The 13,651-nt window shown below is 46.5% G+C and overlaps 1 protein-coding gene across 2 annotated transcripts in view; it reads right to left on the reverse strand.

Moving 5' to 3' along the window:
- Nucleotides 1-13,228, reverse strand: part of CD164L2 (CD164 molecule like 2) — an 82,940-nt gene extending 69,712 nt beyond the window's left edge. The window contains exon 1 of one of the 2 annotated variants that reach the window (XM_060784391.2): nt 11,873-12,520. In XM_060784391.2, coding sequence (XP_060640374.2) covers nt 11,873-11,948 — 76 coding nt within the window. In that variant the 5' untranslated portion in view covers nt 11,949-12,520. Of the gene's footprint in view, nt 1-11,872 lie in introns of both variants that reach the window. The other variant, XM_060784392.2, reaches the window with a different exon arrangement.
- Nucleotides 13,229-13,651: the final 423 nt, after the last annotated feature.

Consider the following 13,651-nt stretch of genomic DNA (forward strand, 5'->3'; position numbering starts at 1 on the left):
TTTGGTTGTGTTTTGGTTTTATTTTATTGTAATTTGTTGTTTGGGTTTGGCCTCATGTAAGCCGCTCCAAGTCCCCACTGGGGAGATGGTGGCGGGCTATAAATAAAGATGATGATGATGATTATTATTATTATTATTATTATTATGGCTGACTTCTCTGTGTGAAATAGTCTGCAGTGCCTTTCACGTTCCTTGATTCGTGTTAGGGCGCTGTGTTTGGTGGTCCCTATGTAGACTTGTCCACAGCTGCATGGAATATGGTAGGCTCCTGCAGAGGTGAGAGGATCCCTCTTGTCCTTTGTTGGATTTTCTTGGTGGGTCTGTAGATAATTTGTAGGTTGTGTTTCCTCATCAGCTTCCCTATGTTGTCAGTGGTTCCCTTGATGTATGGCAAGAAAACTTTTCTTCTGGGTGGATCTTTGTCTTGACTCTCGTGGCTTGTTCTCGGTCTTGCAGCTCTTCTAATGTCTGAGGTGGAGTCTCCATTGGCCTGTAAAGCCCAGTTGAGGTGGTTCAGTTCATCTTGGAGGAGGTGGGATTCTCAGATTCTTTTTGCACGGTCTGCCAGTGCTTTAATTGTGCTTCTTTTTTTGACTTGGGTGATGGTTGGAGTTTTTATGTACCATAGGTAATCTCTATGTGTGTGTAGGTTTTCTGTAAACTGTGTGACCCAATTGTTGATCTGGTTTGTGGATGACTAGGACATCTAGAAATGGCAGTTTTCCTTCATTTTCTTTTTCCATGGTGAATTGGATGTTTGGTGGATGCTGTTCAGGTGGTCCAGGAACTTGTTTAGTTCTTCTTCTCCATGGCTCCAAATGGTGAAATTGTCATCCACATATCTGAACCATATCGTGGGCTTTTTGGTTGCTGTTTCCAGGGCTTGTTTTTCAAAGTGTTGCATATAGAACTTTGCTATGACCAGGCTGAGAGGGCTCCCCATAGCTACTCCATCTTTCTGTTCATAGAATTCACTGTCCCACTGAAAGTAGCTAGTAGTGAGGCAATGGTGAAACAGAGCTGTTAAGTCTTCTGGAAACTTCTGGTTGATTAGTTTGATGGTGTCCCTCTACTGGGACCATGGTAAATAGAGACACCACGTCGAAGCTGATCAGTTTGTTGTTGGTATTTAGCTTGAGGTTGCTGATTTTTTCTATGAAGTGGGCTGAGTCCTTGATGTAGTGCGTAGTGACACTCAAATACAGGGGAACTCCAGAGGGAAAACAATCAGGGACAGCTAATCACCTCTCAACAAAGGATTTCCCCAGGCAGTAACAAGCCGCACTTAAAAACTGGCAGGTCATCAAATGCTAATCAAGGTGGCCAATTGAAACATTCATACCTAACTCCAACAGACAAGAGTTCTTTCTCCCACCCTAGACATTCCAAAGGTATATAAACCCAATTTTCCTAGTTTCCAACAGACTTCACAACCTCTGAGGATGCTTGCCATAGATGCAGGCGAAACATCAGGAGAGCATGCCATACAGCACAAAAACAACAACAACCCAGTGCAACCATATTATTTTGCTATAAAAAAGCCTCCTATGGAAAAGATAACATTGGTCTATGTATTTTTGTTCTTTATATCACTTTGGGCTACTGGTGTGGGTCACAATGCTGCTAATAAGTTAACTCTGCTATACATTTATGAGCAGGGTCTTTCGTTAATATGCCCACTCACCCAACAAGGATGACACTATCAAGTCACTCCCGACAGATGGCAAGGCCAGCCTCTGTTTAAAAACCTCAAGAGAAGGAGACTCTATCATATTCTGGGGCAGCATTTTCTACTGCTGAACAACTCTTACTGTCAGGAAGCTCTTCCTAATGCTTATTGACACTGAAATACATCGACACTGAAATACAACACCGCCTGAGCTCTGCGAGCACAGAGTGTTTGAGGACCGGGGCATCTGTAGGGATAGCAAGGTGCTTCTTTATAAAGCTATTGTCCTCCCAACCCTGCTATATGCCTGCGAAATGTGGACTGTCTACAGACGTCACATGCAACTCCTGGAACGATTCCATCAGTGCTGCCTCCGAAAAATCCTGCAAATCTCTTGGGAAGACAAGCGGACAAATGTCAGCATGCTGGAAGAAGCAAAGACCACCAGCATCAAAGCGATGGTCCTCCAACATCAACTCCGCTGGACCGGCCATGTTGTCCGGATGTCCGACCACCGTCTCCCAAAGCAGTTGCTCTACTCCGAACTCAAAAAAGGAAAACAGAATATTGGTGGGCAGGAAAAGAGATTTAAAGATAGGTTCAAAGCCAACCTTTAAAACTCTGGCATAGACACTGAGAACTGGGAAGCCCTGGCCCTTGAGTGCTCCAGCTGGAGGTCAGCTGTGACCAGAGCTGCTGCAGAATTTGAAGATACATGAATGGAGGGTAAAATGTGCCAAGAGGAAGGCGCATCAAGCCAACACCGACCGGGACCGCCTTCAACCTGGAAACCAATGCCCTCACTGCAGGAGAAGATGCAGATCAAGAATAGGGCTCCACAGTCACCTACGGACCCACCGCCAGTACACTGATCTTGGAAGACTATCCTACTCGGACAATGAGAGATTGCCTAAGTAAGTAAGTAAGTCTCTTGCAGCACGAATCTATAGCTCCGTGTTCTGAGCTTCTGAAGCTGCAGAACATGAACTTGCTTCCTCCTCAATTTGACATCCTTCCAGACATTTAAACATGGCTACTGTATCACCTCTGAACCTCCCCTTCTCCAGGCTAAACATACCCAATTCCCTAAGTTTTTCTGTATAGGAATTCATGAATTCCAAATCTTTTGCCATTTTCGCCGCCCTCTTCAGAACACCTTCCAGCTTGTCAATATCCTTCTTGAATTGCTGGTCCCAGAAATGGACATAGTAGTACTTGTGCTGCCACACACTGGGCCTATAGCAGTTGGCTTTTGAACAGGACATGCCCTTTGTGCCCAGTGGGAAGCCAGGGTGCTCGGCTGAGAGGCCCTAAGGATTTTCCTATACAGAGGCTTTAGAAGCTTGAAAGGTTTAACAAAGTCCTTTATTATTGCTTAAGTCTTCAGCAAACAATCAAATACTTCTTAGATCTTCAACAAATTAAACAAATGCTTCTTAACTTGTCTACAAAGAACAGACACCTTGCTTGGAGAACTATTTCTTTCTTTAACAAGGAAAACCCTTTTTGACCCCTCCCGGGCAATCTGTTTTCTAAACTTTGCTGGAGTGGGCCCTACTCCCGGCTCCAAACTGCTTCTTGGGTCCAGAGTAGACCTACCAGTCAAGGCTTTGTAGATTTTCCAGCTGGAGTCCTTTTGGATTTTCTCCACGAATGGTGTGGCTCTGTATCTTTAACCCCAACAAGGGTTGTGCTGTAAAACTGTTTTCCTTAGAAGCTTTAGGGCTGTTTCCCCCGGATGTTGTGAGAAACGAAGCTTCTCTACAGGTGGGGAAAGCTCACGTCCTGTAACTGGGCTTCCAAACTGAAACACTGCCTGAAGTCTTTCTTTTCCCTCCCAGAGCCCTGGGGAAAAGGGCGGAACTAAAGAACATAATGATGATTGACGGGTCATTGGCCCTATAACTGCAGAGCCAAGGGAAACCACCTTATTGCAAAATGCATGGAACTTTGGAATACATGCAAACACTCAATAGAAAGAAAATGAAGTTGGAGCTCCTGGTATAGCCGTACCAGCACAGTACTCTATGTGAAGTCTGATCAGAGTGGGATTGTTACTTCCCTCTATCTAGTTATGATATTCCAATAGATGCAGCTGAGGATTGCTTTTGCTTTTTTAGCTGCTGCATCACACTGCTGACTCATGCTCAGCTTGTGGTCTGCTAGGACACCTAGATCCCTTTCACATGGACTGCTTTCAAGCCAGGTGTCACTCATTCTGTATCTATGCATTTCATTTTTTTTCTGTCTTAGTGTAGTACCGTACACTTCTCTCTGTTGAAATTTGTTAGTTTTGGCCAATCAGCTCTTCAATTTGTTAGGGTCATTCTGGATTCTGATCCTGTCCTCTGGAGTATTAGGTATCTCACCCAATTTGGTGTCATCTGCAAATTTGATAAGCATGCATTCTGTTCCATCACCCAAGTCATTGATAAAGATGTTGAACAGAACTGGGCCCAGGACATTATTATTATTATTATTATTATTATTATTATTATTACTTTATTTGTACCCCGCTAGCATCTCCTGAAGGACTCGATGCGGCTTACATAGGCCAAGGCCTCAAAACACAATACAACAATACAATACCTAAAGCAAATTAAAAGCAGTTAAGCAGTATAACAACAACAATAAGCAATACATCAAGACACTATAAAACTGGGCCGGGCCAGAGTAATGGGTACAAGATTAAAAGTGCTGATGTGGCAGGAGGTATGTAGGATTATAAAGTAAGTGCAGTGTGCGGTGTGCAGCAATCTTAGTTCTACTAAAGTGCTTCTAGGACTTGGTATTGGAGATTCCTAATCTGAGAAGGCACATCGGAACAGCCAGGTCTTCAAGTTCTTTCTGAGGACTGCCAATGTAGGGGCCTGTCTAAGATCTTTTGGGAGGGCGTTCCAGAGTCGGGGGCCACCACAGAAAAGGCCCTGTCTCGAGTCCCCACCAAGCGCGCTTGCGACGCAGGTGGGATCATGAGCAGGGCCTCTCCAGATGACCGAAGTGAACGCGTGGGTTTGTAGACGGAGATGCGGTCACGCAGGTAGGGTGGTCCCAAACCGTTCAGGGCTTTGTAGGTGAGCACCTGCACCTTAAATTGGGCTCGGAAAATAAACGACAGCCAGTGGAGCTCCTTGAACAGGAGGGTTGACCTCTCTCTGTAATGAGCCCCGGTTAACATCCTGGCTGCTGCCTGTTGGACCAGTTGGAATTTCCGAGCCATTTTCAAGGGCAGCCCTACGTAGAGCGCATTGCAGTAGTCCAGTCTAGAGGTGACCAAGGCATGGACCACCCCGGCCAGATCAGACATAACCCTCTTGATGGCACCCAAATACTCACTTCTTTCCAGGATGAAGAGCAACCATTGGTGAGCACCTTCTGGATTCAGTCGCTTAACCAATGACAGATCCAGCTAATTGTAGCATTGCCTGCCCCACATTTGACCAGTTTGCTTGCAAGAAGGTCATGGGGGACTTTGCTGAAGGCCTCATGGAAATCAAAATCTGCTCCATCCACAGCATTCCCTGCATCTACCAAGCTTGTAACACAATCCAAAAAAGTGATGATTAGTCTGGCATGACTTGTTTTTGAGAAACCCATGTTGACTTTTAGTAATCATAGGTCTGTGGGCTTTTGATAAAGTCTTGTGCTTCTTCTTCTGCATCATCACTAACTAGCTGTCCCCTGCCACGCGTTGCTGTGGCCCACATGGGGGTTTTGTGTGAGAGGTTTGGCCCAATTCTATCATTGGTGGGGTTCAGAATGCTCTGTGATTGTAGGTGAACTATAAATCCCAGCAACTACAACTCTTGAATGTCAAGATTTTATTTTCCCCAAACTCCACCAGTGTTCACATTTGGGCATATTGAGTATTTGTGTAGAGTTTGGTCCAGATCCATCATTATTTGAGTCCACAATGATCTCTGGATGTAGGTGAACTACAACTCCAAAACCAAAGGACACTGCCCACCAAACCCTTCCAGTTTTTTCTGTTGTTCATGGGAGAACTACGTGCCAAGTTTGGCTCAATTCCATCGTCGGTGGGGTTCAGAATGCTCTTTGATTGTAGGCGGACTATAAATCCCAGCAACTACAACTCCCAAATGACAAAATCAATTTTTTTTGAGTGAAGGACATACATTGGGTTGTTAGGTGTCTTGTGTCCAAATTTGATGTCAACTCGTCCAGTGGTTTTTGAGTTCTGTTAATCCCACAAACGAACATTACATTTTTATTTATATAGATGCTGGAGAGCGCTTCAAATCGATTCTATAGCTCTTAACTTTCAGAATGATTCCTGGTCCTTCTACTCCTAAGTGTCACTTTCCTCCAAGCGTCAGCCTCTTGCATTTGAGGAGTAACCTCCTTCCCAGAGAGATCCTCTGAGTTTCCCTCCTGCTGAGTCTAAGGCAACCTCTTCCTCATTATTATGTTGGAAATGTAGATGCTGAGCCCCTCTCTTCCAAGACAGCTACTAACTTGCATTTGCTGCAAGTATTGCTATCAAGTATTGCTATTATTGCAAGTATTGCTATTGCTATTCTTAGGAAAGAACAAAAACATTCCACAGTTGCGGCAGGGGAACTGCATGAGCTCCCTCCCTATCCACTGTTAGCAGTCCTAAGCAGAGAATGAGGACCCTTCTACATTCAGATTATTAAAGCAGATAGCCAACATTATCTGCTTTGAACTGACTTATGATCACTACCATCTAATAACAACAACAACAACTTTGTTCTTATCTCCCACCACCATCTCCACGAAGGGACTCGGAGTGGCTTACAAATGGCACAAAGTGCCTAAACACAAACATAAAAGTGAACACAATATAAAATAAGGTAATGGTAAAGGTTTCCCCTGGCATTAAGTCTAGTTGAGTCCGACTCTAGAGGGTGGTGTTCATCTCCATTTCTAGGCAAAGAACGGCATTGTCCGTAGACACCTCCAAGGTCATGTGGCCAGCATGACAGCATGGAGTGCCATTACCTTCCCACTGGAGTGGTACCTATTGATCTACTCACATTTGCATGTTTTCAAACTGCTAGGTTGGCAGAAGCTGGGGCTAACAGCGGGAGCTCACCTGGCTCCCTGGATTCGAACTGCCAACCTTTCAGTCAACAAGTTCAGCAGCTGTACATATAAAAACATCAATTCAGATCCAATCAAGCTGCGATCCTCTAACCGTGGTGGTAAATTATTGTAACCATGGCTGGGCTGTAAACATTAGGAATAAAATAAGTGCTAGTTGCAGTAATGGAGAGAGGACACGGGGTAAAGTGCAGGATGTGTGACTACTACACAGGACAACTAGGGGCTTAATATTCTCAAACGTTTGCTTGAAGAGCCACTTCCTCAAGTCCCTATGAAAGGAGGACAGTGTGGGGGCCTGCCTAATGCCCTTGGGGAGGGAGTTCCAAAGTCGTGGGGCCATCACCGAGATGGCCCTCTCCCTTGTCCCTACCAGCCGCTCCTGTGACAGTGGCAGGAACAAGAGGAAGGCGTCCCTGGTAGGTCTTAAAAGCCCACGCCAGTTCATAGGAAGGGGATGCGATCACGAAGATAGGCAGAACCCGAGCTGTTTAGGGCTTTATAGGTGATAACTAACACTTATTGGCAGCCAATGGAGCTGCTTTAGTAGGAGCACCATGTGCTCTTTATAGCTGGCTCCGGTTAATAGCCTGGTTGCTGATCTTTGGACCAATTACAGTTTCTGAGCCGTCTTCAAAGGCAGACCCACATAGAGTGCATTACAGTAATCTGATCTTGATGTAACTAAGGCATAGACCACCATGGCCAAGTCTGGCTTCTTGAGGTATGGTTGCAGTTGGTGCACAAGCTTTAACTGTGCGAATACCCTCCCGGCCACCACCGACATCTGAGCTTCAAGAGTCAAAGCTGAGTCCAGGAGGACCCCCAGACTGCGGATCTGTGTCCTCAGGGAGAGTGGGACCCTGTCCAGTACAGGTTGCCACCCTAGACCACGATCAGGCTTGCAACTGACCAGGAGGACCTCTGAATTTATTGGATCATACGTTGGACACTTCCCAAGTGTCTAGGACTGTTGTTGTTGTTGTTGTTATTATTATTATTATTATTATTATTATTATTATTATTATTATGTCACAGCAAATGAGTTCTATATGCTGGATTTCGTATCACAAAATCACAAGTTGAACACTTCCCAAGCATCTAGGACTGTATGATTTATTATTATTATTATTATTATTATTATTATTATTATTAAAATCACAACAAGATGAGTCCACAGCAGACATTCTGCTGGCTGTTAAATTGGATCACACATCGGACACTTCCCAAGTGTCTAGGACTATTATTATTATTATTATTATTATTATTATTATTATTGACACAAAAGCACAGTATGTCACAGCAAACAAGATAAATATGCTGGATTTCATATCACAAAATCACAAGTCAAACACTTCCCAAGCATCTAGGACTGTGTGATGTATTTTCGAATAATGCGAGCAGATCCAAGTAAGGTGGCCTTTTGCAGTTGACAGATCGTGATTTTGTCAATGTTTATTGTTCCCAAATTCCGGCTGAGATCTTTTGCCACGGCACCCAGTGTGCCAATGACCATTGGGACCACCTGTACTGGTTTATGCCAGAGCCTTTGCAGTTCGATTTTGAGGTCTTGATAACGGCTGAGTTTTTCCTGTTGTGCGACTGTCACCCGGTATGGCGACATCAATAATCCAAACTTTTTTCTTTTCCACAATCGTGATGTCTGGTGTATTGTGTTCCAAAACTTTTGTCAGTCTGGATTCGAAAGTCCCACAGTATAATAATAATAATAATAATAATAATAATAATAATAATAATAATAAATTATTTATTATTATTAGTAGTATATTATTATTATTTGAAACACAGCAAGATGAGTCCACAGCAAATACTCTGCTGGCTGTTGTATTGGATCACACGTCGGACACTTCCCAAGTATATTATTATTATTATTATTATTATTATTATTATTATTATTATTATTATGTCTTGTCTGGGTTAAGCTTCAGCTTGTTAGCCCTCACCTAGTCCATCACAGCAGCCAAGCATCCGGGAGGATCCGGGAGGCTTCCTTGGAACTCGGTGGAAAAGAGTAATAGAGTTGTGTGTCATCTGCATACAGATATAATCCTGATCAAAGCAAATCTGGGTTTTATATGGCACTGTCCCATGACTTGGGACAGAAATCTGGGACTGGATCTAAACTGCCCTATATCCCAGGTTTTGATCCCAGATTATTTGCTTTGAACTGGATTATATGAGTCTGCATTGTCAGATAATCTGGGATAAGAAGATAATCTGGGATCAGATCCTGGGATATAGGACAGTATAGATCCAGTCTGAGGCCCCTTCCGCACAGCAGTATCAAATCCACATTGAACTGGATTATATAGCAGTGTGGACTCGGACAACCCAATTCAAAGCAGATATTGTGGGTGATCTGCCTTTTTTGTTGTTGTTGTGTCAGGAGTGACTTGAGAAACTGCAAGTCGCTTCTGGTGTGAGATAATTGGCTGTCTGCAAGGACATTGACCAGGGGACGCCCGGATGTTTTTGATGTTTTATCATCCTTGTGAGAAGCTTCTCTCATGTCCCCGCATGAGGAGCTGGAGATGATAGAGGGAGCTCATCCGCCTCTCCCCGGATTCGAACCTGCGACCTGTCGGTCTTCAGTCCTGCCGGCACAGGATTAAAAGAGGCAGTGGTCTCTCCCCTGCAGAAGAAACCAGATTTAGATCCCTCGGTTCCCTCCAGTTACCGCCCAGTTTCAAATCTCTCATTCCTGGGCAAGGTGATTGAGAGGGCAGCAGCGGAGCAGTTGCAGCAATTCCTAGACGACACAGCCGGACTAGATCCTTTCCAGTCCGTCTTCCATGTGGGGCATGGGACAGAGACTGTGCTGGTCTCCATCACGGATCACCTTCGATGCCAGCTTCACCAGGGCAGGTCAGCGCTGCTTGTGTTATTGGATCTCACAGCAGCATTTGACACAGTCGACCACAATCTTTTGACCCACCGCCTTGCTGTTGCTGGAGTCAGGGGGACAGCTTTAAACTGGCTATCCTCCTTTCTTCACAACTGTGGACAGCAAGTGGAGAGGGGAGGCCTGGTCTCTGAGAGGTCCCCTCTATCTTGTGGGGTCCCTCAGGGGGCCATTCTCTCCCCTCTGTTGTTTAACATCTATATGCGACCACTTGCTCAGCTGGTTTGAGGTTTTGGGCTTGAGTGTTAGCAGTACGCCGATGACACTCAGCCTGTGCTGAAGATGGAAGGCCAACCGGACTCTGTACCCGATTGTTTCCATCAGTGCCTCGAGGCCGTTACTGGATGGCTGCGTGCCAGCAGGTTGAGGGTGAATCCAGCAAAGACGGAGATCCTATGACTGGGTCAACCGGGCAGTGGGGATATCCAGCTGCCTACCCTGGATGGCGAGGCGCTACGCCCGTCATCATTGGTAAAGAGTCTGGGAGTCCTTTTGGACCGTCTGCTGACGATGGAGGCCCAGGTCTCCGCCGTTAGCAGAACTGCCTTTTTTCATCTGCGGCAGGCTAGACGGCTGGCCCCCTCTCTGTACAGGGACGACCTAGCTACGGTGATCCAGGCTACGGTCACCTCAAGACTGGACTACTGTAACGCCCTCTACATTGGGCTTCCTCTGTCGGTGATCCGGAAGCTCAAGTTGGTACAAAATGCAGCTGCTCGGCTTCTTGCGGGAATTCCGATGAGATGCCACATAACACCAATCTTACTACAGCTGTATTGGTTACCAATTGAGCACCGGATCACTTTCAAAGTGATGGTACTCACAGGGTCTGGGGCCGATGTACCTGAGGGACCGCCTCACCCCCTACCAATCCCAGAGATCCCTCCGTTCTGAAGACCAAGATTTGACCTTGTGTCTAACAGCAACCAGACGCAGAGCCTTCACAGCAGTGGCACCATCACTCTGGAATACTCTGCCATCTGAAGTCCATGCCTTGTGGCAGGCCCATAGCCAGGATTACGTTTCGGGGGGGGGGGGGGGCTGAATTTTTTTCAAGGGGGGGTTCGGGGGGGCTGAGTTTCGGGGGGGGGTGAGTCTGAGTGAAAGAGGGTCTAGCCTAGCAAACCTTTTGTATCATTACCCCAATACCCCCATTCATATGGGATATATTGAGTATGGTGATCAGATCATTATATGAATAAACATAACAGTTTAAATAATGCACCAGTAAGGCCTTTTCGCGAACCACCATGAGAATTTCAGGGGGGGGGGGGGTTGATGCCCCCTGAGCCCCCCCCCCCCCCCCCCGCTACATGCCTGCCTTGCGGGACGTATCAGCTTTCCGCAGGGCATGTAAGACATACCTGTTTTGACGGGCCTTTGATCTTTGATTGCTGTTTTCAAATTGTTTTAAATTGTTTTTAAATTGTGTTCAATTTTAGCCATTCTTGTAAGCCACTCCGAGCCCCAGGGAAGTGGCGGCATATAAGTTCAAATAATAAATAAATAAATAAAATATTCTGGGTTATATGGCTGTGTAGAAGGCCCTTAGTCTCCTGCTCAAAACTTCCCCAGCAAAACACCCGCTTGCCTTGCCGATATGCCTCACACTGTAGAATTAATGCAGTCTGGTGTCAGTTTGGATTGCCAGCGCTCAATGTTCTGGAAGCTGTCCTTTGGTGAGGCACCCGCACTCTTTGTCAATGTCTTGAAAAGCGACACCTCCGGGCCCTTCCACACTGGCATATGATGCAGAATATCAAGGCAGACAATGCACATGATTATCTGAGTCTACACTGGCAGATAACCCACTTCAAAGCAAACAATGTGGATTTTGTACAGCTGTGTAGAAGGGGCCTCTGAGGGCTTTGCCTGGTGACAGTTCAATTGGGGTCCAATGGCATTCATTCCACAGCAACTCTCACAATTCCCAACAGCCATAGGAGTTGGGAGTCCAAAACACCTGGAGTAGAGCCGAAGTTGGCCAATGCCTGTTCTACAGCCTAGAGATGCTCCTAAAGTGAGGAAGTCGGAAAACACCTGGGAAGCAAAGGCTCTTAAAGTGGGAAAAGTGCAGAGAGGAGAAGTGGCAGGAGCGGGGGGGGGGGGGGGGGGGGTCTCGCGCTGAGCAAGGAAGAAAGGAAGGGGAGAGTGCGGCCCCCTCCCTCCTCCCCCCTCCCCGTGACGTCACCCACCTGCCTGTCCGGGCTCCGGGGCGCAGCAGAGGAGGGCGGCACAGCAGAGCAGGGTCCAGGGCCGGATTGGGACCATGGCTGCGCTCCCTCCTCGTCCGGGGAAGAAGAAGCGGAATCGAAACGGAATCCGGGAGGGAGGGAGGGAGGGAGGGCGGGGCCGGCAGGTACCTGGGTCCTTCCTTCCCTGAGGGGGGGCGTGACTTCTTCTCCTCCCTCTCCTCCTCCTCCTCCCTCTCCTTTTACTTCTCCTCCTTTCCCCTCTCCTTCTTCCTCTTCTTTTCTTTCACCTTCCTCTTCTCCTCCTTTTCTTCCTCCTCTAACTTCTTCTCCTTCTCCTTCCTCTCCTCCTCCTCTCACCTTTTATCTTATCTTCCTCTTTCTGTTTTACCTCTTCTTCTTCCCCTTCCCTTCCTCCTTCCTCTCCTCTTTCTCCTCCTTCTCTTCTACCTCTTCTCCTTCCTCTTCTTTTCTTTCACCTTCCTCTTCTCCTCCTCTAACTTCTTCTCCTTCCTCTCCTCCTCCTCTCACCTCTTTTTTCTTATCCGCCTCTTTCTGTTTTACCTCTTCTTCTTCCCTTCCTTTCCTCCTTCCTCTCCTCTTTCTCCTCCTTCTCTTCTACCTCTTCTCCTTCCTCTTCTTTTCTTTCACCTTCCTCTCCTCCTCCTCTAACTTCTCCTTCCTCTCCTCCTCCTCTCACCTCTTTTTTCTTATCCGCCTCTTTCTGTTTTACCTCTTCTTCTTCCCCTTCCTTTCCTCCTTCCTCTCCTCTTTCTCCTCCTTCTCTTCTATCTCTTCTCCTTCTTTTCTTTCTCCTTCCTCTTCTTCTCCTCTCCTCTCCCCTCCTCTTTTCCTTCTCCTCTTTGTTTTACTTCTTCTCCTTCTCCTTCCCCGTCCCCTCCTCTTCCTTCTCCTCTTCCTCCTCTTCTCCTTCCTCTCTTTCTCCTTCCTCTTCTTCTTTTCCTCCTTCTCCTCCTCTTTCTTCTCTTCCTCCTCCTCTAACTTCCCCTCCTCCTCCTCCTCCTCTCCCCTCCTTCTCCTCCTCTTCGTTCTCCTCTTCTTTCTCTGTCTATTCTACCTCTTCTCCTTCTTCCTCTTCTTTTCCTTCTCCTTTCTCTTTCTCCTTTTCCTCCTTCTCCTCCTCTTTCTTCTCTAACTTCTCCTTATTCCTCTCCTCCTTTCCCCTCCTTCTCCTCCTCTTCTTTCTCCTCCTCCTCCTCCTCTGTCTATTCTGCCTCTTCTCCTTCTTCCTCTTCTTCTCCTTCCTTTTCTCCTCCTCCTTCCTCTTCTTCTTATCCTCCTCCTCCTTTTTCTTCTTCCTCTCCTTCCCCTTCTACCGCCTTCCCCACCTCCTTCCTCGCCTATTTCACCTCCTCTTTCTTCTTCTCCTTCTTCTTTCTCTTCTATCTCTTCTTCCCCTTCCCCGCCTCCTTCCTCTCCTCTTTCTCCTTCCCTTCTCTTCTTTCTCCTCCTCCTCTACCTATTCTCCTTCTTCCTCTTCTTTTCCTTCTCCTTCTCTTCTACCTCTTTCTCCTTCCTTTCTCTTCTCCTTCTACCTCTCCTTCCCCTCTTCCTTCCTCTCCTCTTTCTTCTCCTCTTCTACCTTTTCTCTTTTTTTCTCTTCTCCTTCCTCTCCTCCTCTTTCTCCTCCTCCTCTTCTACCTATTCTCCTTCTTCCTCTTTTCCTTCTTCTTCTCCTCTTCTACCTCTTTTCTCCATCCTTTTCTTCTCCTCCCTCTCCTCCCCTTTCTCCTTCTCCTTTCTCTTCTCCTTCTATCTCTT

This window comes from Anolis sagrei, chromosome X, assembly GCF_037176765.1.
Source record: "Anolis sagrei isolate rAnoSag1 chromosome X, rAnoSag1.mat, whole genome shotgun sequence".
Classification (NCBI taxonomy): domain Eukaryota; kingdom Metazoa; phylum Chordata; class Lepidosauria; order Squamata; family Dactyloidae; genus Anolis; species Anolis sagrei.